Source organism: Cebus imitator, unplaced genomic scaffold (assembly GCF_001604975.1).
Source record: "Cebus imitator isolate Cc_AM_T3 unplaced genomic scaffold, Cebus_imitator-1.0 Scaffold394, whole genome shotgun sequence".
Classification (NCBI taxonomy): Eukaryota; Metazoa; Chordata; class Mammalia; order Primates; family Cebidae; genus Cebus; species Cebus imitator.
The window spans coordinates 1,300,493-1,325,480 of NW_016107709.1; the positions used below are offsets into that span (position 1 = coordinate 1,300,493).

Below are 24,988 nucleotides of genomic sequence, written 5' to 3' on the forward strand. Positions count from 1 at the left end.
GATCTCGCGAGAGGTTCTCCCCCTAACCGCCCCTCCCCCCAGCTAGTGAGTGCGCGAACGAGAAAGAAGGAGGGCGCTCCAGGCGACAGCACTGCAGACGCCATTATCCTCTGTTTCTCTGCTGCACCGACCTCGACGTCTTCCCTGTGTCTCACTTGTTAGCGGCCTATAGGTAATTGGAGTTATTGGAGCTTGGGTATTTCTGATTCTGGCAAGGGTCTGGCCTCCCTGAAAGGCTGCGTTGACTTTTCCCAAGCCCGGGTTTTCTCGAGCCCTTAGTGGCCTCAGAGCCCAAAGGGAGGCGCTGGCGGGAGGCGGGGTTGTTGCTCCCTCCGTCGCCTTGATTGACGTGGCCTTGGGCCAATCGCTTCGACCTCGCACCATCGCTGACGCCCTAGCAGCCAATCGGGCGCGACGGCGGGGAGGACGCGAGAAGGCGGGGGAGGGGAGACTGCGCTCGTTTTCTGTCTAGCTCCGACCGGCTAAGGCGGCGCGGCGAAGTGACGGCGGCCTCGCGCGCTGAGAAGCCAGGTTGGAGGAGCGACTTGTGGAGGTGAGGGTCGGAGGCCAGTTTTTCCTTTTGAGGGAGGGGTTCTGGGGGCCGGTTTGGTGGTTGGCCGCTTCTCCGAGTGGGAACGTTGCCCGGTGTCCCCTCCCCCACCTCCGCCATTTCCCTAAGCGTGTATCCGCAGTCCGCGTTGTGGTCCTAGAGACTTCGGGGATTCGCGAGGCATTTGCCTTTAGGATGAGCTGGAGTTATATGGCACTGGGAACTAGGAACCTCGTGGAGGAAAGAAGGCCGGTGAGGGGAGAAGGCCGCGCAGCCGCTCTCTTTGTGTGGGCCCCGCCTCACCTTGGGTCTCCCGGCCCCGGGTCGGAGCTGGAGCTGCGGGATGGAACGGTCGGGGCTGCCTTGGTGGCTTTGTCTCGGGCGGTGGGGGGAGGATGCGGGGGATGAGACCTCGGGACCGCGTGGTGGGTGGGGGAGGGGGGGTCGTCGCTCGGCTCCGCCTTGTAGCACGTAGTCGCCATTACGCGGGCCGCCATTTCCTGTCGGATCCGGGTGAGGAGAGGTGCGGCGCTTCTGCGGTCGACTCTCGCTTTTTCCAGTCCAGTTACCCGGCTGTTTGCGATCCCGGTACTGGGAGGCGGGGAGGGGAGGGCGTGTTTGCGTTTGGCCGGCCGGGCACAGAGCTAGGAGATTTTCGGGGCCTGGGGACTAGTGACTGCAGGACCCGAAGGGTGAACAGCACGCGGCAGCGTTGTTCTTACAGATAAACCTTGCTGTTTTTGCTTAATTTCTTTACCCAAGTCTTCTCCTACCACACCTCAGAAATTGAGTGACTGCTGGGCAGAAAGGATGTCGTTTCAGTTGTTAGGGCAGCAATAAGTCGACCCGTTAACCGTGTGGAGAATGGGAGGCATAAAAGTGCCTCGATTGTTGGCTCTCTGCTGTCGAGCCAACCTTCGAGTAGAGGCCACTTGTCAACTCTTAGTCCCGACAAGAGGGAAGCTTTAAAAGGCTGTTTGCAGTCCTATCGGCCGCTCTGACACACAGACTCTAGTTTTTGTGTTACAGGCATAACTGTCGGTTGTACTCTGAGCCTAATTTAAAATAGTCCGCTAGTGACTGTTAGTTTTCAAGGGCTCCATTAGCTTCGCTGAATAATAGACGGGTGGTAGCAGGTTGGGTCTGGTCCTCTATTAGATTTTTGGATTTATTCCTCTTGTAGGTTTTTCTGGTGGTTGTTGGATGTGCTCGCAATTGCAGTTGTTTGTAAACTTTCGAGATGTCACAGAAGATCGCTTCAAGCATGAGTCGAAAGAAATAGAAAAGCAGTTAGAGGTTTTAATATAAAATTAGTTTATGCATTGTAACTTTATATGAATGTATGCTTTGTAGATGATATTTATCTTTTCAGGGTTTTGTGAATGTACCGTATAAAACAATTCACTGCTGCGGTGGAACTTAATCCGGCGGCTAAGTTACTAACTTAGTAAAAAAATCAAACAGGCTCCCTTGAGTTTTGTATTAGGCATTTGAATTGTGAAACTCTGAAATGAAGAATCGAGTCTTAGAAATAGCTAGTTTCTTGGGGTCAAATCAGTGCGTGTTCGCTGTAATCAGAAGCAAGTATTCAGTAATAAGAATAAATGCAAAACTGATCTATGTGTTGGTTCTTATAGGCTACTGCAGCACGGGGGTGTCAGTTGTTCGTCCAACCCAGAACACTTCAGTTCTGCTCTGCGAGGATATATAATAACTGGTACGTTCTAGAAGCAATGTCTCTTTTTTCAGCTTGCTTTCCAATAAGCCAGATGTACTACTAGCTTCTTTATTTTTCAACAGATTGGTGTGTCCATTTAATACAAGAATATGGAAACTGAACAGCCAGAAGAAACCTTCCCTAATACTGAAACCAATGGTGAATTTGGTGAGAAGAAATTTTAACAGTATTTTTTATTCTGCTAATATTGCTTTATGAGTGTGTGGTGAAATTGTGCTATTACTGTTTAAGCAATTTTGATTTCATTCCTCGATTTATCAGTTACATCTTAGCTTTTATTTATGAAGTAGAAGTAACTGATTTACATATAAAGATATTTTGTCGAAGTATTTTGTTGGGTGCATGTTATAAGAGGGAAGCATAAGGTTCAAGTCTATAACAATGCCTTTGGCCTTTTTAAAACATGCTTGAGATTAGTAACAAGTCTTTTGAAACAGAATGAAGTTGCTTTGGAGACTTTCTTTGAAGTCTGAACTGTTAATTTTTAGGTAAACGCCCTGCAGAAGATATGGAAGAGGAACAAGCATTTAAAAGATCTAGAAACACTGATGAGATGGTTGAATTACGCATTCTGCTTCAGAGCAAGGTATACATTTTAATCTTGAAAATTTGAAGGTGGTTCATGCTCAAGTAGAAGTTAAGTTAGGGTCTGGTTTGGCTCTCTAGAAATCAAAGCCAAGTTTTACACAGATTGGAGAATGTGAAATATTTGTCTGTGGTTCTTTCTAAAAAGACTTCAAGGGCCCTGGTGGTTTTGTTATTTCACTAATTAAGATTAAAGTGTTTGTAGTGAACCACTACAGTTCAAGCTAGGAGGAGGGTGTGATTCTTTTTGAGAGAGTCTTCCCCTCTGTTGCCCAGGCTGGAGTGCAGTGGCGCTATCTTAGCTCACTGCAACCACTACCTCCCGGGTTCAAGCAGTTTTCCTGCGTTAGTCTCCCAAGTAGCTGGGATTACAGGGCATGTCACCATGCGCAGCTAATTTTTATATTTTTTAGTAGAGACAGGGTTTGACCATGTTGGTTAGGCTGGTCTCAAACTCCTGACCTCAAGATCCACCAGCCTCCCTCCCAAAGTGCTGGGATTACAGGTGTGAGCCACAACTCCTGGCCAAGGGTGTGATTCTTAAAGTGTTAATAGATAAAATCTTAATTATGTGTGGACTTCTTAGGAAGCTTCTTGGTTAGCAGTTAATTGTTTTATCTCATGTCACAATATCAAGGTACCTACTAATATTACTTGATTTATCAAAGGGGGATATAAAATCTGTGCTTAGTCTTATTTTATACTAGGTGTATTTCTGACATTGAATACTCTTATTTAGTCCTCAAAGCCCTTAGCATTACATTTTGATTTTTGGGTTGTTTTTGGCCTGGTTGTTTTTACATTCCCTAATAGATTTTTATTCTTGTAACAGAGGATTTTTTTAGTGAAATCTAAGAGCATGGGTAGACATTATTTTAGGGAAAGACAAAGTAATTTTTTGTCTTTGTATCTTCTCCAGAATGCTGGGGCAGTGATTGGAAAAGGAGGCAAGAATATTAAGGCTCTCCGTACAGACGTAAGTATTAAAGAGTTTAAACTACTACACGAGCAGCTTCAGTTTGTATGTCTATAGAAATTTAAAGATTTACATCCTAGAAATCATTTAATAGTTTAGCTACAAGACATTTGTAATAATTGATCACAGAGTTGATTTCGAAGTTATCCATTCCTGTTTTAACAAAAGCCCAGATTGAACAGGGTGGGGGTTTATATTAAACCTCTTCCCATTCTAATAATGAGTCCACCAAATTATTCACTTCATCAAGCAAGATAACATCTTAATTAGAAATAGCGACAAAGTGTAAAAATCCTTGATTACACCATTTCCTGTGTGTGAATCAATTATAATATTACTGAAAACCATTGCAGGTGGCTGGTTAAATCCAGAAAATCTGTTTTTGTTTTCTTTGGGAAGAAAAATGTCATCTGTTCTTTAACAGCTTGCACATGGAGCACAAAGAATTTAATGTTGAGGTTGCAAGATTTATATATGGGTGAAGAATAGAGTAGGCACTTAATCTAATAATTGGGAAACTGTTTGTCAATGCCTATGATTTGTTTGAGTCTTCATTTTACAGTGGGTTGACTCTTGTGATTAGACACATTAAATGTTGGCAGTGCCAGAAGTGAGCACATTTATAGGACTTGGCTACATCAAAATTTCTAAATTTTTTTTCTCGTAGTGTACACATTTCTTAATGTTTTTCTTGCTAAAAATGAGGCAAATAATAACTTTGTGTTGAGTACTTATTTGACAGTATTTCATTTCTCTCTTGGTCGCAGATCTTTGTATGTTTCTCTTGATTACTGTAAACTGAACTTGAAAATTTGTTTAAAATTTTACAAACTTGCTGTTAGTATCTAGGAATGCGTTTTATACCTCCGGAAAACCAAACCAGTCTTTTATTAGTTAGGGTTTTTGGTGGTGTGGGAATTTTTGTTTTGTGTTTTATAAACCTCTCTCCTCTTAATCCAGATGTTCTGTATAATTATCTGGGTTATTAATTTCCCCATTTCCTCAAGATTTCAGTAAACTTTGAGTCAGGTTTTGTGTCTACCCTCATGAGCCAGCCTGCTACTGAAACATCGTTTTTCTTTTTTTTTAAAAAAAAAAAAAAAAAGGCTAAAAACCATCATTTGAGGTCCTTAATGTTAAGCCACAGTCAGATTTAGAGAAGTCCATTATTGTGTTAGTCTTCAGAACAACTTAAGCTTGTTTCATTAATTGAGAGTATGAGTATAGTTTGTATTAAATTAAAATTTATTGCTTTTCCCCCTTTTCCCTCTCCTTGTTTTTTTGGCCATATATCTCCGTTGCCCATGTACTGGATCGACTTACCCCTGCGTTGCCCACCATGACGTTGGCCCATCCGCCCCTGAACGCCCATGTGAAAACCCTGGTTGGCTATGCCCAAAAATGTGCTCGTTGCCAAACGGGTACCATACTTGACAACTTCTGATTGAATGCCCATGCCCAATGCCAACATCCACGAACGCCAATGACCAATGCAGTACAATGCCAGTGTTTCAGTCCCAGACAGCAGTGGCCCCGAGCGGTATGTCCCAACAGTTTATGCCTCACTGCCTGATTAGAAAGAGAGAAATGTATTTTATTACCTGCCTTTTATATAATTAAATAGTAATCCCCTTTAGACGGTGTATTGTTTTTCAAGTTTCTGTCTTATTTTCCCCATTAAGTCTTTTTGTCACTGAACTTTTACCGTGAGTTGCCCACCGAAACGATCCACTAATTTTATTTCGATGGAAGGAGCACAGCTTCAAGTGTTGCATATTTGCCGCATTGTAAATCAAATTGTTACCAAAATAGTCTCTCGCTCTGTCTTTGTGGCCCACCTTGCTTCCCAACATTGCCTGTTCATAATTTTTTCTGATGAAATGCTAACTCTGGTTCACTTTCCTTCACTTCTCATTTGTGTTGTCTTTGTTTTGTCTTGCATTTGTATTTGTTTTCTTGCAGAGCCCATTAGTGATCTAATTTCTAACTGGTATTCATAATCTTACTCCAGATATAATGTTCACCACTTGCATATTCCCTCACTTTGCCTAAGAGAAGGTGTGCCAGTTTTACCAATGTAACAGCGAGGGTGTCCCTAACTTAGTGGTGGCGGGGAACATAAATATTCAACTCTGCTTCAGTTCTGGTCAGTTAATTGCCCACTTAATCTGAGCCCTTCCGAAAGCCCATTCTCTCTGTCTCTCTGCAAGTCTCCTAATATTGTTATCATGTCTGTATTGGGTATAAAACAAAATGCATGTGAGAAATATATAAATAGGCTACTTTAAATGGGGAATATTAAATAATTGTATGTTACATCTCTGTAAAAGTTTGTATGACTTGGTGACAAACACAAAACTCATTTTTCTTTTCCGCCTTTTTTGTACTATCTGGTATTTGTGGTGTTTGACAGCATATTGAGTATCAGTGCTGATATTGAAACAATTGGAGAAATTCTGAAGAAAATCATCCCTACCTTGGAAGAGGTAGGCTCATTTTTTTTTTTAAGTGTATTTGATAATATGAGGGTGGGGAATGTTTATGTTGTATTGGGGTATAATGGGGGAGATGGAAAGACAGTGGATATGACAGTTTGTAGCAGTATCTTAACCTGCTACATAATTTTGTACATGCATAATTTGTTTAAAAAAAAAAAAAGTTGGCCACTCCCGGAGTAGATATGAACTTACTTGTGGTCGGTCATGTGCTTTCATGGGTTTAGTATGCATTTTCTGGGCTTTAGTTTTAGAAGAGAGATTTTTAAAATTAGAACGTTTGTGGGAGTCTGTTGAAAAGGAGAATTATTTAGATCGTTAGGATTTTAAGATTCTACATAATTTACTGGGTTTGTATAGAAAAGTTTTATATCGTCTTAATGTTGAATAAAAGTTTCAGTATTTAATAACATAGGTTTAAAATATGTTGTAGTAGCTTTACCAATATATGCGACAATAGCCTGATCACGCTAGACACTTAACCTATTACTCTTATTTTTCTACTTTCAGGGCCTGCAGTTGCCATCACCCACTGCAACCAGCCAGCTCCCGCTCGAATCTGATGCTGTGGAATGCTTAAATGTATGTCATAGTGCCATTGAACCCCACTGAAGTATGGAGCCTGGCCCATAGGATCGATTATATTTTTAACATAGTGTGCTTTTCCCATCTCTATAGAAAAAGGCTTAAAAACATGATACATGAATGGTCTTACAACTCACTGTTGACCCTGCTCCATGCTGCAGTGGGAATTAACTACATTTGCAAAGTGCTTTGCAGTCATTTTTATTATGGTGTTATTTGAATGTTAATAATAATTTTGTGGTAACAGCGACATGCTAAATGGCTGCAGTGTGGGTATGGTGTTGCAGGACCTGAAAATAAAATAGTTTTTTAAGGTGGTGCAGAATGTCCTTTTTGGGCCTGGCTATTGAGGATAATAAGCACATAACTGGTAAAGTTATTGAAATATAAATTCAGGTTGCTCACTGCAACAGTATATTATTGTTACGCTTATAGCAGATAAGTGTGTATTGGGGAATTGCTGATTTGAAACTAAAATTTTGTAACTCTCCCTCCACAGTACCAACACTATAAAGGAAGTGACTTTGACTGCGAGTTGAGGCTGTTGATTCATCAGAGTCTAGCAGGAGGAATTATTGGGGTCAAAGGTGCTAAAATCAAAGAACTTCGAGAGGTAAAAAAAAAAAAAAAAAAAAATTCTGCCGTATTTCTTGCTAGAAAGTAAATTTTCATATAGACTTGTTTCTGTGGGCTTGTCTCACTTCCCCTCTGAGTTCCCTCTGAAGATTGCTTATTGCAAAAGACAAAAATGTCTGGCACTACTAGACATGTTATTTTGTCAAAATTTTTACATCGTTGCAAAGTCCTGTAATATTTAATGAAACATTTATATTATGGGGGGATAATTGTTGAATTCAATTGCTATTTTTACTGAACCTAGAAAAGCTAATTTCTAGTACTGTTATTCTAATTTTTTTATGTTCTTATTACAGAACACTCAAACAACCATCAAGCTTTTCCAGGAATGCTGTCCTCATTCCACTGACAGAGTTGTTCTTATTGGAGGAAAACCCGATAGAGTTGTAGAGTGCATAAAGATCATCCTTGATCTTATATCTGAGGTACTCCAGAACATTTTTGTTTACATTGGATATTATGAAACACAGTGATAACCTCCAAAAGTAGCTTCAGGTCATTTAGTCTTATAGTCTTTATTTGTCCTTTCCCTGACAATTTTCTATCACCTGGCTTCAGCCATCACTTTAATTTAGAAACAGTTTTGGAAAAGTGGAGAGTGGCCATTTGTTGGTGGTATTTTTATAGGCTCTGATCCTTTGAATGAATTTCCTATAGTGTTGATTGTGTCTTTGTAACTACTACGCTTCAGAGCTTCCTATCTCAGGTGCCTCAGTATGGATTACAGGCTTGCTAAGATACTGATCTCTTCAGCCCTTAGGATGATCACTTCTTCATAGACCCTATAGGATGGTCACTTCTTCATAGGCCTCTTTGTAAAATGTGCATTGTAGTTTCTTATGTGTAAAATGTGAGAGCTTTGTGGTTTCTTAACAATCTAATCGTGTAAGAGCAAGATGTTATTTTTACCTGTACAGGCAATAGAACTCACTTTTGTTTAGGATTTGCCAAAAGTATTGCATTTCTTGGGAATCCCTTACTTTGCTACTGTTAGCGTTGCCATAATTCCCATCCCTGCCTCTAGTACCTCCTGGTTGGGGAATGACTTCTTGATGATGATATTAGAAGGGTTGGTAGGAAGTGGGGCACTTTTTCTTCAGTTTCTTCTGTCTCTGTTTTTAGTCTCCCATCAAAGGACGTGCACAGCCTTACGATCCTAATTTTTACGATGAAACCTATGATTATGGTGGTTTTACAATGATGTTTGATGACCGCCGTGGACGCCCAGTGGGATTTCCCATGCGGGGAAGAGGTGGTTTTGACAGAATGCCTCCTGGTCGGGGTGGGCGCCCCATGCCTCCATCTAGAAAAGATTATGATGATATGAGCCCTCGTCGAGGACCACCTCCCCCTCCTCCCGGACGGGGTGGCCGGGGTGGTAGCAGAGCTCGGAATCTTCCTCTTCCTCCACCACCACCACCTAGAGGGGGGTAAGTTTTTTTTAATCTGTGAATTACTAACATACAAGAGGCTGTGCTTAGCTGTAGATAAGGTAGACTTTGATTTGATACATGTGGCATGTAAACAAGTTTAGATTACAACAAGTACTGTGCTTGCAGAGACCTCATGGCCTATGACAGAAGAGGAAGACCTGGAGACCGTTACGATGGCATGGTAAGAGCTTTGGTTTATTACCAGTGTGTGTATGTGAGGGCTGTATGGATATAGTTCACATTTTGTTGAAGGTTATAGTAATTAAAAAGCTTTTCTTAAAAGTAAATTTTGTTTGGATTACCAGTTAAATCATTACTTCTATTATTTGCTGCTGTAGGATTGCGACTTTATTGAGCTTTGTTCCCCTCAATTACATAATTGCCTATATATGTACTTTTTAAAGTAATGTAACATGCAAATTAGGTATATAGAAACAGCTCTTTAACAATGCGGGTTCATGTTAATATTTCTGTCTCTAACATAGGTTGGTTTCAGTGCTGATGAAACTTGGGACTCTGCAATAGACACATGGAGCCCGTCAGAATGGCAGATGGCTTATGAACCACAGGTCGAGTATCATGGTTGTTTGTGTATATATCAGTGATAATTTAAGATGCTTACCTGCTCTTCAGTAAGTTTTTTATTCCCCTGAGGATTGTCTTCTGAAGTTTACTCACTGAAAATAGGGAGGATACAGGAGGACTTTGGTTTCCTGAGTAGAGGATTTTATGAGTATTAAAATACTTGAATAGCGAAGCTGAGTGCAGTGGTGCTCACTCATAATCCCAACTACTCAAGAGTCTGAGGCAGGAAAATCGCTTGACCCTGAGAATATGAGACCATTCTGGGCAACATAGCAAGACTCCATTTTGTTGAATAAAATTTTTTGAAAGTACTTGGAGGTAATTACAAAAGCATAGTAATTTTTTTTTATTTTTGTTTTTAGGGTGGCTCCGGATATGGTAAGTTTTCTCCTTTGTGAAATCAAACATTAATATCATATTTTTTAAGTGAACTTACTGCTCATTATTTAAATCAGATTATTCCTATGCAGGGGGTCGTGGCTCATATGGTGATCTTGGTGGACCTATTATTACTACACAAGTAACTATTCCCAAAGATGTAAGTATCTTTAATACTACCAGGAACATTTTACCATTTTTATGATTATTTCTCCTTTATGTTTTTTTTGTTTGTTTTTTTGTTTTAATTCAGAAGGTTTTAACAAAAATACACCTTTAGGATTGAGGTTATGATAATGGACTTTAGTGAGCTGTGGTGTCTCCAGTTTGAGTCTTGGCAAGTGATCAGTTCTATTAATAAAAGTAGCTAAGAGGGTTTTGAGCCCTAATTAGCTAATTAAGGGAAACATTAGTAAGTGTGACATAAATAGATTGTAACTCAAACCTTGACAGGTTTAGGGAGCATTAATCAGTTAAGAATCTGAATAACTAAAATTTAATACACTTCATTCTCCTTGAAAATACAGGTAGTAAATTTTAAAAGTATATCATAAACACATACTTTTAAAAAATCTTTTCAGTTGGCTGGATCTATTATTGGCAAAGGTGGTCAGCGGATTAAACAAATCCGTCATGAGTCGGGAGCTTCGATCAAAATTGATGAGCCTTTAGAAGGATCCGAAGATCGGATCATTACCATTACAGGAACACAGGACCAGATACAGAATGCACAGTATTTGCTGCAGAACAGGTCAGTTTAAGTTTAGCTTTGTGTTAGCGTATACATACTAAAATCTTTAAAAAGCTTTTCTTCTCAATTGATTTTTTTCTTTTAGAAGCCATGGTGTCTCAACCTTTTGGGGACCTAACTTCTAAACATTCTAATAGTTTGCCTTAATTTTCTCTTGCTTTCTTACTAAAAACGAAGACATTCAATACTAATCTTGCTGGAAGAAGCTTTAACCAACCACTCTTATTTCTCTGGTGAAAACTGCTGCCAAAACCACTTGTTATAAAATTGTACAGAGCCTGTAGAAAATATAGAAGATTCATTGGATATTGGCCTAGTTCTGTGTGGAAGACTAGTGATTTTGTTGTTTTTAGATAACTAAATCGACAACAAATCACAGTCTGCCATATGGCACAGGCCATGCCTCTACAGGACAAATAATTGGTGCTGTAAAATGCAGCATTTCACACCTTACTAGCATTCTTTGTCTTTTCTACCAAATATTAACAACTTTCAATTTCGTTTCCTTAATTCTGTTCTACTAATGTCTGATTTGCTATTCATCATTTTTCTTGACACTTAACATTGCTTTAATTTGTAATTGCTAATGGTTTTTGAACTCTTCTAATTGTAATGGACATGTTTATCATTTTAATTTAGCATTGAAATTGTCTTGATGTTGATTAAGTTGTTACGAGCAAAAATTCTAATTCGCACTTTTTTTTCTTTTCTTTTATAGTGTGAAGCAGTATGCAGATGTTGAAGGATTCTAATGCAAGATATTTTTTCTTTTTTATAGTGTGAAGCAGTATTCTGGAAAGTTTTTCTAAGACTAGTGAAGAACTGAAGGAGTCCTGCATCTTGTTTTTTTTAATCTGCTTCTGTTTAAAAAGCCAACATTCCTCTGCTTCATAGGTGTTCTGCATTTGAGGTGTAGTGAAATCTTTGCTGTTCACCAGATGTAATGTTTTAGTTCCTTACAAACAGGGTTGGGGGGGCGGGAAGGGCGTGCAAAAACTAACATTTAAATTTTGAAACAGCAGCAGAGTGAGTGGATTTTATTTTTTGTTATTGTTGGTGGTTTAAAAAAATTCCCCCCATGTAATTATTGTGAACACCTTGCTTTGTGGTCACTGTAACATTTGGGGGGGGAGGGACAGGGAGGAAAAGTAACAATAGTCCACATGTCCCTGGCATCTGTTCAGAGCAGTGTGCAGAATGTAATGCTCTTTTGTAAGAAACGTTTTATGATTTTTAAAATAAATTTAGTGAACCTATTTTTGGTGGTCATTTTTTTTTTAAGACAGTCATTTTAAAATGGTGGCTGAATTTCCCAACCCACCCCCAAACTAAACACTAAATTTGATTTTCAGCTCCTCTGTTGGATATATAAGTGGATCTCTTCTTGGGCATAGGCAAAATAACTTGGCATACTTAGTTCTAGTGATTTCTTGGTGGTTTGAAAGTCTATTGCTGGGAAGAAATTCCATCATATTCATGCTTATAATAAGCTGGGGATTTTTTGTTTTTTGCAAATGCTTGCCCCTACTTTTCAACAATTTTCTATGTTAGTGGTTGTAAAGAACTAAGGTGGGGAGCAGTACTACAAGTTGAGTAATGGTATGCGTATATACCAGTATTCTGATTGGCAGCAAGTTTTATTATCAAAATAACACTTGGTTATGGAAGTGACTGATGCTGAAAAAAATTGATTATTTTTATTAGATAATTTCTCACCTATAGACTTAAACTGTCAACTTGCTCTAGTGTCTTATTAGTTAAACTTTGTAAAATATATATATACTTGTTTTTCCATTGTATGCAAATTGAAAGAAAAAGATGTACCATTTCTCTGTTGTATGTTGGATTATGTAGGAAATGTTTGTGTACAATTCAAAAAAAGATGAAAAAAGTTCCTGTGGATGTTTTGTGTAGTTTCTTGGCATTTGTATTGATAGTTAAAATTCACTTCCAAATAAATAAAACACCCATGATGCTAGATTTGATGTGTGCCCAATTTGAACAAGGGTTGATTGACACGTGTAAAATTTGTTCAAACGTTCCTCTTAAAAGGAAGTACAGTAATCTTAATTTTATGTATATATGTATACATATATATATAATGTGTCAACTGTTTTTCTAGCATTTACAAGTGAAAGCTGGCAGGGGTGGTAGATGCAGTTGTGGTAGTTGGCCTCATAATTTATTAAAGTGGTAATCTAGCAAAATAAGAGCCTAGTTATCCAATTTTTTTTCCTTAGAGTTAGCCAGAGCTTTCCTTGTGTTAACCTGTAAGAAATTTTGAGTGAGTTACTTAGTTTCTTTTTCTAAAATAGCTTTAGTTTGATGTTTGAGAATATTGGAGATAATGTAAAATAGCTGCAGGATATGGTTCCTGTCTCATATTCCCAAAATGTTACTTGTCAACCTCCAACTGTTAAGAAAGCTTGAAAACAGATTTTTTTATTTTTGAGACGGGGTCTTGCTCGTTTGCCCAGGCTGGAGTACAGTGGAATGATCATGGCTCACTGCAACCTCCATCTTTGGGACACAAGCAGCCCTCATGTCTCAAAACAGATGAACAACTATATAGAAATGGGTTTATGAATGTAATACTTGAATTTAGGTAAGAGTCTTGTGTATAATAGAATGTCAGTTGGGCAATTCTGGAATTCATGTCAGTAGTAATAGTATGAACAGAAATGCCTTTTAAGGGAATTATAGTTGAGTGACAGTTTGTGGAGGGGGCATAAAACGTTCTTTTGGTTAATAAAAAACACGAAATGTCAAAATAGCACTTAAAATTAGTGAATGCTACCTGTGATATCGTTTTCCCCAGAGGTGAAAGGTTGAATTGCCACCTGATAGTTACTTAGTCTCCCTCTTGGGGTTGCTTAGGGTGAAATGAGCCCTTATCTGTAGAGAAAAATTAATAAGGACATTTTAGTCAAATTGTTACTCCTACTGGAGGAAAGCATCCCTAGAGCAAATGCTGGCTTTCAAAGCTTTAATCTGTTACCTATAAATGAGTTATGTAACACATGGACTGTTAGCTGAAAATGTTTTCACATTTGCATTTTGCAAAAATTTTAGATCTTAAACACATGATCCCACCGAAGAATATCTGGCATTGATGTCTTGGATATACACCTTTGGGGGGGCAGGGCCTTTTGCATTACCACTACTACTGATCGGTAAATGATATTTAAAATTTGGGTGAGAATGGAGATAGGTTGGGAGAATTGTCACAAAGGGTGGGAGAAGTGAACATAAGCTCTTAAATGGAGTATTGAGCCAATTTGAAGTTACTGGTACATAGGCTTACTTTCAAAAATTTTGCATAACTTTGAAGATCGATTAACAAAATGCCAACATCCGTTGGCAACCAAGCTGTATTCATTATCAGGAATGTAATACTTTTCCCTGCTATTCAAATTTTGTTTGCCTTTCATTACTAAGACATTTAATAAAATACTTGGGTCCTAAATCTGGTAAACATTCAAATACGTAGCAAAGAGAAGGAACCAAACAGCAAGTTTTCTTTTAAAAACACTTTCATTGGTTTAAGTTTTAGTACTCAAAATTATTCCATATGAATTAGGCAATGAATTGCTCGAGTTTGCTTTTAGGTAGTTTTTGGTCTTTTTCAATCCAGTAAATTTTTAAGTTAAAGGGAACCAAAAAAGGGAGAAGTAGTCTTTTTTTTTTTTTAAGATGGTCTGGCTGTGTCACCCAGGCTGGAGTATAGTGCTGTCTCGGCTCCCAGCTCAGGCCATCCCCAGAGACCTTCCTATATTTCAGCCTGAGGCAAGACCAGTGGGGAATGATTAGAGCAGAAACTCCAGATGGGTTGAAAAAGACACCAATATCGGAGAAACAAGGCACTAGCCTCACTTCTAATTTGGAACCCTGCAAAGTGCTGCTGTGACCACGTGATAGCACAGAAGAAATAGAGATAAACCATATTTTGACACAGAAATGGTCTGACGTACTCCCATATGTCCTAAGAGGGACATCAGTTGAGAGCCAATAGGGCTTGTGATGGGATCATAGGGTGAGTATGATTACTGCGTATCAGCAGCTGTAAGATAGAAGCCCAGCCTGTGTCTGAATGGAGATGGCAGAATAGCAAAAGATTTTTGCAGTACCAGTGAAAGCCAGGGCGAGATCAATTTGGTCAAGGAAGACCACTGGGTTGAGTGCCAGTTATACTAGTTTTGGTCACTAGTAGTAGCTTTGGCGAGGGCAGAAACCAAAATTCAGACACCTGACAGATTACACCTCAACTGGAGATCAGACAGCTTGCTGACACCGTTTCCTCTCAGGAAAGGTTAACACCTAAACCCTCAATCAGGATAACATCTAAACTTCCCTTTGCACCCAGAAGATATCTTGGAAACGTGAAGGGAAAGAAAGACCTTGGAGAGAAAGCAAACTGCCCTAATAAGGGGTTGACCTTTATTTCCCGTAAGTGAGACCGTTTAAAACTGGAAGACTTTTTTTCTGCTATCAGTGGGAATAGGAATTTATGAAAAAACTCAGTCAAAGAAAGCATATGTAGAAATTTACAGACCCTGGAATTCCCAAGAAGCAGAAGAGTTAAGACCAATGCTGTCAAACCATAAATTCTAGGTGGAGGTGGTCTCACTGGGGATGGGCCTTCAGATCACTTATTCATACTTTGTGTATCAAACTGGCACTCATTCTGTGTATAATTCAGACTTCAAAACTTGGGATAAGGCTGACACTAATCTCCAGGTAAGACTATCATGGTTTGACCAATTTCCCCTGTCTTGTGCTCCTTTCCTCATTCTGTTTCACCTGAGAGCACTCTCCTAGTGAATCAGTTGCACAAGACTCCCTGGCTTAGGCTCTGCTTCTAGGACTTGATCTCACATAGTTAAGCTAAAGCAGAAATGTACATCACCCACATATCCTGGACTTAGATTGTGATGCAGCAAATAATGAGACTGGGTTGTCTCCCTCAGAAGGCAGGGTGAGAACCTTCTTTATGAAAGTTAACTGCATTATACTAGCATTTCTGAAAGTCAATGAGAAAATCTTTTGAATGCTGAACAGCTAAAGGGACATCTTGTTAATACCACATCAGTTTCTCCTTTCTAATTGCACACAGTTTTCCTTGTGGAGTTTTCTCTCCCAATGGTACATAAGCTTGATGAGAAAGAAATCCTGGTCCTTATAGGTTCCAGGTTCCAGAGGGTGGGCATTTGATTTAGGCTTGGCCAACCAGACTCTTTCTCCTGGGATTTTCAATCTTGAGCAGAATGATGCAAGCAAGCTGTAACGATTATAGGTTTTTTTTGGATTTTTTTGTTTGTTGAGACAGTTTCCCTCTGTCACCCAGGCCGGTGTGCAGTGGCACAATCTCAGCTCACTCACTGCAACCTCTGCCTCCTAGGTTTAAGGAATTTGCCTGCCTCAGCCTCCAGAGTAGCTGGCACTAAAGGAACTACAGGCACACACCACCATGCCCAGCTAATTTTTGGTAGAGATGGGGTTTCACCATGTTGCCCAGGCTGTTTTTTTGTTTGTTTGTTTGTTTAGACGGAGTCTCACTCTGTCTCACTCAGGCTGGAGTGCAATGGAGAAATCTGGGCTCACTTGAACCTCTGCCTCCTGGGTTCAAGCGATTCTCCTGTCTCGGCATCCTGAGTAGTTGGGATTATAGGCGTGCACCACCACGCCCAGCTAATTTCTTTTTGTATTTTTAGTACAGACAGGGTTTTACCATGTAGGCCAGGCTTGTCTCCACCTCTCAGCTGATCCGCCTGCCTCAGCCTCCCAAAGTGCTGGGATTACAGACATGAGCCACCATGCCCAGCCACAGGTTGATCTTGAACTCCCTAAGCTCAGGCAATCCACCCACCTTGGCTTCCCAAAGTGCTAGGATTATAGGCGTGAGCTACTGTGCCCAGCCTTTATAGTTCATTTTTTAAATAGCACTACTAGAAGAGAACTTTGGGCAGTTCTTGCTCTCAGTACTCTAAAGCTGCCTGTTTTCTGTTTATGAGTCTGGTTCCCAGTCTTCTCTTCCGTCATGTGAGCTTTCTCATAACCTTTCAAAACAATCCTCTCACCACAAAAATAATAACTATGAGACAATGCATTTACTAATTCGCTATATTTAAACATTACAATGCAAATATACTTCAAAACATCATGTTGTACATAAGTACATATAATTGTATTTGCCAATTAAAACTTTTTAAAATTTTGCTTTAATTAGCCATTCAGTTGCTATTACATGCAGCACTTTAGTGAGAGATTTATCTTACACAGGCAGCATTGCTAATTTCAGGGAGGACAGCAACAAAATATGGATGACAGCTCTTGCTCCACCTCAGCTGCCTTGCTGCCAACCAGTATCACTGGACCATAGTACGCCATATCTGGGGGTGATCAGTTGTTTCCCAGAAAGTGCCAGGCTCTGCCTCAAGGTTGAACAGCCTGAGTAACATACCTGGGGCTTTTTTTTTTTTTTTTTTTTTTTTTTTTTTTTTTTTTTTTTTTTTTTTTTTTTTTTTAATTGAGATAGAATAGGATCTCACTTTGTTGCCCAGGCTGGAATACAGTGGCACGGTCTCAGCTCACTGCAACCTTTGCCTCCCGGGCTCAAGCCATCCTCCTGCGTCAGCCTCCTGATACCAGGGACTAGAGGCGCATGCCACTACGCCCAGCTAACCTTTTAAAATTTTTTGTAGAGATGGGGTTTCACCGTGTTGCCCAGTCTGGTGTTGAATTTATGGACTCAAGGCGATCTGCCAGCCTCGGCCTTCCACAGTGCTGGGATTACAGGTATGAGCCACCATGCCCAGACCCTTCCTAGGGTTTCCGGCTTTTCCTTTCACTTTAAGATTTGGATAAAATGTCACACCTCACAGGGATATGACTTCCTGAGTAGCCAACAAAGGAACTGGATGACGAAACCTGGAATTATGGAGGAGTCAACTCCCTGTGGGGCAAACTAACCAAAGGGAATTTGTTCTCCTTCCTGTTTCCCAAAAACTGCATTGAGGCAGTTTCTCCATATAGTTTATCTAGAAATTTCCTCAATGGTTGTGCCAACACTCCTACTGACTAGCTGTGTTTCTGAGCATGTCATCATGAAGCAGTGGCAGGACAATATGTCTCCCTCAATGTCCATGCCAAAGACTGCACCTCATAGATTAAATATTAGCACCTCATAGATTAAATATTAGCCCTGCCCCAGATTCTGTTTTCAAGGGAATCCAAGTTAAATACCCTTTTGTACCTGTTTATTTTTGTACTGTTTTAAAATAATACTTAGCTCTTCCTAAGTAGGAAATATTGACTTCACAAATTAAAAGCTAAATATGGTTCAAAAAATTCTAATTGGTTTTGAACTGCAGTAATGATATATAATGGGAAACAATAGATTTATTCCATTATAATTCAATATTTTAAATCAGAAATTGAAGCATTTAAGAGCCATGGTTTTCACAGAAAGATTCCATTCTATCCCTAAATCATATCCTATAAATGAAACATTCCAAACTCAGTAAGGAGAGAGGAGGAAGAGCCTTCAAGGGCAAATCAATGGCACTAAGAAAACTAGGATAATATAAATGCCCTGCAAGCCAAGGGAGAATTTCAAGGAAGTGCTCAATCTTAAATACTAGATATGGATAAATCAAGAAGAAAAGGAACAGAAAAATTACACTTTAGTGAACCGTATCTCTTTTCTGTTATGGCTTCTTGGGCATTCAGTCTGTCATTTGTGGTATACCAGGGGAAGTAAAAATAAGAGGTGTCTCTAGGCAACTTTTGCAACTTCCTCTGTTGCCCAGGCTGGAGTGCAGTGGCATGAACACAGCTCACTGCAGCCTCAACCTCTTGGGCTCAAGCAATCCTCTTGCTTCAGGCTCCTGAGAAGCTGAGACTACAGGCACATGCCACCACAGCTAGCTAATTTTTTTATTTTTATTTTTTATAGAGATGGGGTCTCACCATGTTGCTGAGGTTGGTCTCAAACTCCTGAGCTCAAGTGATGGGCCTGCCTTGGCCTCTCAAAGTGCTGGGTTTACAGATATGAGACACCACACCTGGCCAACCCTCCATTTCTTTAAGTACCTGACATAGCCTATGATAGAAAATAGAAGATACAGCAATAATCATTGCCAAGAGCTTGACCTGTAATTTAGCTAATCAAAAATGATGACTCTCTTGATTACTGGAATAATATAACTTGGATACTGTTCAAGGAGGGAAAAGTTATATGGACACATCATTGATCATGCCTTCCTCCTTTGTTAACCTTTAAAATGCAAGCTTAGAGGTTATTTAGAGGTCATCACCATCTCTTCAAAAACTATGCCTGCAGAACATAGTAGCTCACACCTGTAATCCTAGCACTTTGGGAGGCCGAGGAGGGTAGATCACAAGGTCAGGAGTTCAAGTGCAGCCTGGCCAACAAGATGAAACCCCTGACTCTATTAAAAATACAAAAAATTAGCTGGGTGTGGTGGTGGGCACCTGTAATCCCAACTATTCAGTAGGCTGAGGCAGGAGAATTGCTTGAAACCAGAAGGCAGAGCTTGCAGTGAGCTGAGCCCATGTCACTGCACTCCAGCCTTGGCAACAAAAGCGAAACTCCATCTCAAAAATAAATAAATACATATTACTTTCATTCGAAGTACAGAAAACCCAACTTAAACGGCTTTAAACTAGAAGGAAGTTTACTAACTCACACAACTAAAGATCCAAAAATAGGACAGATTGAAAAATTGATGTAATCCCCTTACTAAAGTCCATTTATTTCTCTGTTTTTTTGGTCTTGTCCTTCCCCATGTGTTGACTTCAAACTCAGGTTGCCACCAAAAGGACTGCAGCAATTCCAGGCCTTACATCCAAGTTCAATCAGGTCCAGAGGGAGCTTGAATCACTTCTGGAAGTTTTCCTGTAACAGTGAGGAAAAGCTTCTCTGCAAGCATTCTGCAAATCTTGCAACTCACTGAGGTGAACTGGGAAACATGCATAAACCTAATTCAGTTGCTTGCAAGAGGTTGATATTACCAGTCCAGACTACTCTTGAGGCTGAGGATGCTAAACTAAGCTACAAGGGACTGTGGTTGAGAGAGGAGTTCCTGAACAGTATCACAGTACCTGTTGGGAAGGAAAAGGCAAGAAAACCACGTTAAGTAGGTGAAGAACTCATTTTTTTTTTTTTTTTTTGAGACAGCACATTGCCCAGGCTGGAGTGCACTGATGATTTTAAGTCACTGCAACTTCTGCCTCCTGGGCTCACGGGATCCTCCTACCTCAGTCTCTGGGAGTAGCTGGGACTACCGGCAAGAGCCACCTGGCTAATTTTGGCTTTTTTTTTTTTTTTTGGTAGAGACAGGGTTTTGCCACGTTGCCCAGGCTAGTCTCGAACTCCTGGGCTCAAGTGATCCTTGGCCTCCTAAAGTGCTAGGATTATAGATGTTAGTCACCACGGCCAGCTCAACTCACTTTTTGTATTCTCAGCATCTTGTAGCCACACTTAAAAAACCAAAAACAAAAATCGCAGACACACACAGTTTATTTCAACGTTGAGTGAAGGAAGCATGTTGTATTCTTGTGCATACTATCTTGTGCATAAATACCTTGAACATAGATAGGAATTTCACTTTCTGGGTGAGAGGGGGAATAGGGGTCTCACTTCTTTTCGAAGACTAAAGTGCAGTGGCACCATCTCAGCTCACTGGAACCTCTGCCTGCTGGGCTCAGATTATCCTCCGACTTCAGCCTCCCGAGTAGCTGGGACCACTGACACACGCCACCACACCCATCTAATTTTTTGTGTTTTTGGTAGAGACAGGGTTTCCCCATGTTGCTCAGGCTGGTCTCAAAGTCCTGCGTTCAAGTGATTCGCCCACCTCTACCTCTCAAAGAGCTGGGATTACAGGTGTGAGTCACCACACCTGGTCAGCATTTGATTTTTTTCTATCAATAAATCTCAGTGAGAGAAAATAGTCTAAGTTATTTACCCTTCTGGATTCTTTTGTAGGTTGCTAAATTTCCTTGCTAAATTAATTCATCTCCTAAGACTTAGGTGCTATAGCAGAAAGGAAAAATCCCAAGCCAACAGACTTACATTTCCTTGACAACTGTATTAATGTACTAGTGACTTTTTCTGGAAAACATATCATAGCGGAGTGCTTAAAGTTCCTTTTTCTTACCAAAATGAAGAAACTGGAGGGATGAAGATCTGCTTTTCTAGGGTAACAGCGGTCCAATTTAAAAGCTCCATTGGGGATGGGCGCGGTGGCTCACACCTGTAATCCCAGCATTTTGGGAGACCGAGGCGGGTGGATTGTCTGAGGACAGGAGTACCAGCCTAGCCTAGCCAACATGGTGAAACGCTGTCTCTACTAAAAATACAAAAATTAGCTGGGCGTGGTGGCAGGCGCCTGTAATCGCAGCTACTCGGGAGGCTGAGGCAGGAGAATTGCTTGAACCCGGGAAGGGGAGGTTGCGGTGAGCCGAGATTGCGCCACTGCACTCCAGCCTGGGCGACAGAGTGAGACTGTCTCAAACAAATTTAAAAGCTCCAAATCCTCCAAAAATCCAAGGAAGAGATTTTTCTGTAACTAGAGATAAGTACTGATGTTTATTTTTAATAGGTGATTTTCAAAGGCGTGAACGTTGTTATCCACGGAGATTTAAGTCTCTAAAAGGGAATAAAAATGCACACCTTTATACTAATACTTCATCACCAGGCAAATTTGGATCATTCCTAAATTGGCTTCTACACCTCTCTCCTAATATAAGGTACTTTCTTAAGTTTGCAGTTGTAAGACACTTATTTCCACTTCTTTAATGTCTTCTCAGTGGGGCTACTGATATAGTCACTACTTGACTGACCAGAATGGTTGGCACTGGTGATTGGCTCATAAAGTGCCCTCGGTTTAGGGGGCTCAATTATCAAAGGTTTAAATCCTAGCCCAAACCATTGCTGTGATTGGGGCTAATCAATGAACCACTCAGCTTCACTTGCAAAAGCGTTATCACTATAGTCGCTTTTGTCATGACCCAGCCTAGGTGAGATTTAGTACTTAAGAACACTGTCAGGCACACAAAGTTAATTTAACAATTTAATACATTTATTTCCTCATCTATTTCTCCAAACCTTCCAACTAATCCTAAACGTTCGTTCGCCCGAACAGGCCAGGTAGTCACTGAAAAAAAAGAAAGAAAGAAAAGAAAAGAGAAAAGAAAAAAAGAAAAGAAAAAAGAAAGGAAAGGAAAGAAAGGAAAGAAAAGAAAGGAAAAGAAAGGAAGAAAGAAAGGAAAGAGAGAAAGAAGAAAGAAAAAGAAAGAGAAAGGAAAGAGAAAGAAAGAAAGAAACAAACGAAGGAACGAAGGAAGAGAGAGAGAAAAGAAAGAAAAGCAGGCTCCCTGGGGCTTGGGGAGGGGGAAACCGCCGCCCCAAGTCTCAGTCCGGAGGTGGCTCAGTCCTCAGCACATAGATCTACCACCATAATGCTCCTCGAGGCCCAGGAACCCGGATGCGGGGCGTTGCCTAGGGCGTCTTGCGCACGCCGCAGGAAAGGAAAGGGGCGGGAGCCGGGTGAGGGCATCGCGACCCAGGCCACCGCGGCGAGCCGCCTTCTTCGAGTCCCACCTGTCCGAAGTGGGGTGGGGAAAGGCACAAGATGGCAAAGCCAGGTGCCTGCCAGCGTGGGCAACTCACGGCCGGTAAGGGCCGGACTCCTGGCAGTTTCCAGACTTTCGGAACCGGAAGCGGCGGCTGGGAGCGCGCCCGAGAGGACGTGAAAGGGGCCGCTTTCCCGGAAGTGCTTGCGGCCTCGGCCCCCCGCCTTGCCCAGCGGCCTGTTCGGTTTCCTAATCAGTGGAGCGCTGCGGGAGAGAACTTTTACCTTGGCTGCACTAAGTTCTCAGTGCCACTCCCTAGCAGGGCGGGACCCAGTTTAGGCCCTGTGATCTCCCTGTTGGTAGGAGCGCAAGGCGCCTAGGGACCCTGGACCTTGACCCGCTTGGGGAGGGAAAAAAGTTTGGCCCGCCGAGTCCCAAAAGGCAGAATGGACGGGCTCCTAAATCCCAGGGAATCCGCTAAATTCATTGCAGAAAACAGTCGGGATGTGTTTATCGACAGCGGAGGCGTATGGAGGGTGGCAGACTTGCTGCTGGCCAAGGCGGCGGGGCCAGAGCTGCGCGTGGAGGGGTGGAAAGCCCTTCATGAGCTGAATCCCAGGGCGGCCGACGAGGCCGCGGTCAACTGGGTGTTCTTGACAGATACGCTCAACTTCTCCTTTTGGTCGGAGCAGGACGAGCACAAGTGTGTGGTGAGGTACAGAGGGAGAACGTACAGTGGGTACTGGTCCCTGTGCGCTGCGGTCAACAGAGCCCTCGACGAAGGTTGGTACCATCCTCGCCGTGGGGCCGAACAGCCTTTCAGATTTCCATTTACTTGGGGGGGTGGTGGTGTGTAGGGAGGGTTCCAAGGAGCAGGCTTCCAGGGAGCAGGTTGGAAGATGGAATAATGGGAAGCAAACCTGAAGTTCTTCGTTTTAAGTCCTTCTGCTTAAAATAGAAGTATGAAAGGGGAAGGTTTTTAGTGGGGAATGATGTTAATATTTATCATCGCAGCATGAAAGTTACCGTAGTATAAAAGTCAGTTTTGTAAAGAATGCCATTTGCATTACACCTGAAGAACAAAAGGACTGATGTTATAAAGCAGTTTACTCAAAATAAACCTGATATAATAGTAATTAGAAATGGGTGAATAAGTACAGACAAGTAGCAAATGAGAGTTTTGCTTTTGATTTTTTTATTCATCCACTTTCGGTGCATTCCTGTAACATTCATTTGGTTTCATATTAATTACATGTTATAAAAGCAAGGGTTTAATGAATATAAAAGTATGACATTGATCCTCTGAATTTTATTTTTTCACTAAAGGGATACCAATAACTAGTGCCTCATACTACGCGACAGTGACCCTGGATCAGGTTCGAAATATACTTCGTTCTGACACAGACGTTTCCATGCCTTTAATAGAAGAGAGGCATCGGATTCTCAATGAAACTGGGAAAATTCTGCTGGAGAAGTTTGGTGGCTCTTTTCTTAACTGCGTCAGAGAAAGTGAAAATAGTGCACAGAAGTTAATGCACCTGGTCGTTGAAAGTTTTCCTTCTTACAGAGATGTGACTCTGTTTGCGGTGAGTTGCTTCTGTTGGGGATTTTAGAGGTCTTAATCATCTCAGAGTTAACTCTTTTACTTCCAGAACTCATTTTGAGAATAAAGACTTAAAATTTTTAAGTGTATTCCTTGTGGAATAAGCAGTAACAAAATTCGGTAGTTTTGAAGTCATTTCTTATGTTTTCTAATCAGTGTATTTCATTCTTTTGTATTTTTTTTTCTTTTAAAATGTTTCAAACCTAAAAAACGTGGAACCCTCCATGTAATGTTCTCCTTATGGATAATTAGGTCTCTTTAGTACTTCAAAAAGTTTAATTTATTGGATGAAGATCAGAATGTATGCTAAACTCTTCCTAACAAAAAGTATTACTGGCCAAGCACAGTGGCTCACTCCTGTAATCCCAGCACTTTGGGAAGCCGAGGCTGGCGGACCACCTGAGGTCAGGAGTTTGAGACCAACCTGGTCAATATGGTGAAACCCCGTCTCTACTAAAATACAAAAATTAGCCAGGTGTGGTGGTGCATGCCTCTAATACTAGCTACTTGGGAGGCTGAGGTGGGAAAATCGCTTGAACCCAGGAGGTGGAGGCTACAGTGAGCTAAGATTGCACCAGTGCACTCCAGCCTGGGTGAGACAAAACGACACACTCTATCTCAAAAAAAAAAAAAAAAAAAAAGTATTTATTGCAAAGTTAAATGTACTGTATATATATTTTGTGGTTTATTTTTCATAAAGTATACTTGAATGATTTTTTTTGGCACAAAGAAATTAAATAGATACACTTGTAAAATGTTAATTTTGTTACACCGTCCCAGGCTACACCTGGATTTTGTTTTCGCCAGATTATTTTGGAATCTCTTAAACCTGGGAGATGGAGGTTGCAGTGAGCTGAGATCACACCACTGCACTCCAGCCTGGGTGACAGAACTAGACTCCGTCTCAAAAAAATTAAATAGAAAATAAATTGGCTGGGTGTGGTGGCTCACACATGTAATGCCAGCACTTTGTAATGCCAGCACTTTGGAAGGCCAAGGCGGACAGATCACTTGAGGTTAGGAGTTCAAGACCAACCTGGCCAACATGGTAAAACCCTTGTTGTTTGTTTGTTTT

General features: G+C 41.0%; 2 protein-coding genes across 9 annotated transcripts in view; both read left to right on the forward strand.

The window, feature by feature from the left end:
• Positions 1 to 39: 39 nt before the first annotated feature.
• HNRNPK (heterogeneous nuclear ribonucleoprotein K) lies at positions 40 to 12,692 on the forward strand. 7 transcript variants are annotated; one of them, XM_017508541.2, is made up of 17 exons: positions 40 to 172; positions 2,188 to 2,267; positions 2,351 to 2,435; positions 2,777 to 2,874; positions 3,793 to 3,849; positions 5,346 to 5,389; positions 6,263 to 6,335; positions 6,855 to 6,926; positions 7,429 to 7,542; positions 7,862 to 7,990; positions 8,688 to 8,995; positions 9,125 to 9,179; positions 9,484 to 9,567; positions 9,946 to 9,961; positions 10,039 to 10,121; positions 10,543 to 10,712; positions 11,431 to 12,692. In XM_017508541.2, the coding sequence occupies exons 3-17, from the start codon at positions 2,378 to 2,380 to the stop codon at positions 11,462 to 11,464; spliced, it is 1,395 nt and encodes a 464-aa protein (XP_017364030.1). In that variant the 5' UTR covers positions 40 to 172; positions 2,188 to 2,267; positions 2,351 to 2,377; the 3' UTR covers positions 11,465 to 12,692. The 7 variants fall into 7 exon arrangements, with proteins under 7 accessions (XP_017364030.1, XP_017364033.1, XP_017364032.1 ...); XM_017508544.2 differs by having other exon boundaries at positions 11,491 to 12,692; XM_017508543.2 differs by lacking the exon at positions 40 to 172 and adding an exon at positions 422 to 553.
• A 9,809-nt stretch (positions 12,693 to 22,501) lies between these two features.
• Positions 22,502 to 24,988, forward strand: part of CUNH9orf64 (chromosome unknown C9orf64 homolog) — a 15,576-nt gene continuing 13,089 nt past the window's right edge. Inside the window, exons 1-3 of one of the 2 annotated variants that reach the window (XM_017508549.2) lie at positions 22,574 to 22,665; positions 23,003 to 23,093; positions 23,637 to 23,896. In XM_017508549.2, coding sequence (XP_017364038.1) covers positions 23,723 to 23,896 — 174 coding nt within the window. In that variant the 5' untranslated portion in view covers positions 22,574 to 22,665; positions 23,003 to 23,093; positions 23,637 to 23,722. Of the gene's footprint in view, positions 23,094 to 23,636; positions 23,897 to 24,988 lie in introns of both variants that reach the window. The other variant, XM_017508548.2, reaches the window with a different exon arrangement.

What these genes read in the sequence shown, in the direction of transcription:
- HNRNPK (XM_017508541.2), top strand. Translation starts at nt 2,378, where the DNA reads ATGGAAACTGAACAGCCAGAAGAAACCTTCCCTAATACTGAAACCAAT. An exon ending in GCATTCTGCTTCAGAGCAAG is followed by an intron (nt 2,875 to 3,792) that starts GTATACATTTTA and finishes TATCTTCTCCAG; the next exon opens with AATGCTGGGGCAGTGATTGG. An exon ending in TCCTTGATCTTATATCTGAG is followed by an intron (nt 7,991 to 8,687) that starts GTACTCCAGAAC and finishes CTCTGTTTTTAG; the next exon opens with TCTCCCATCAAAGGACGTGC.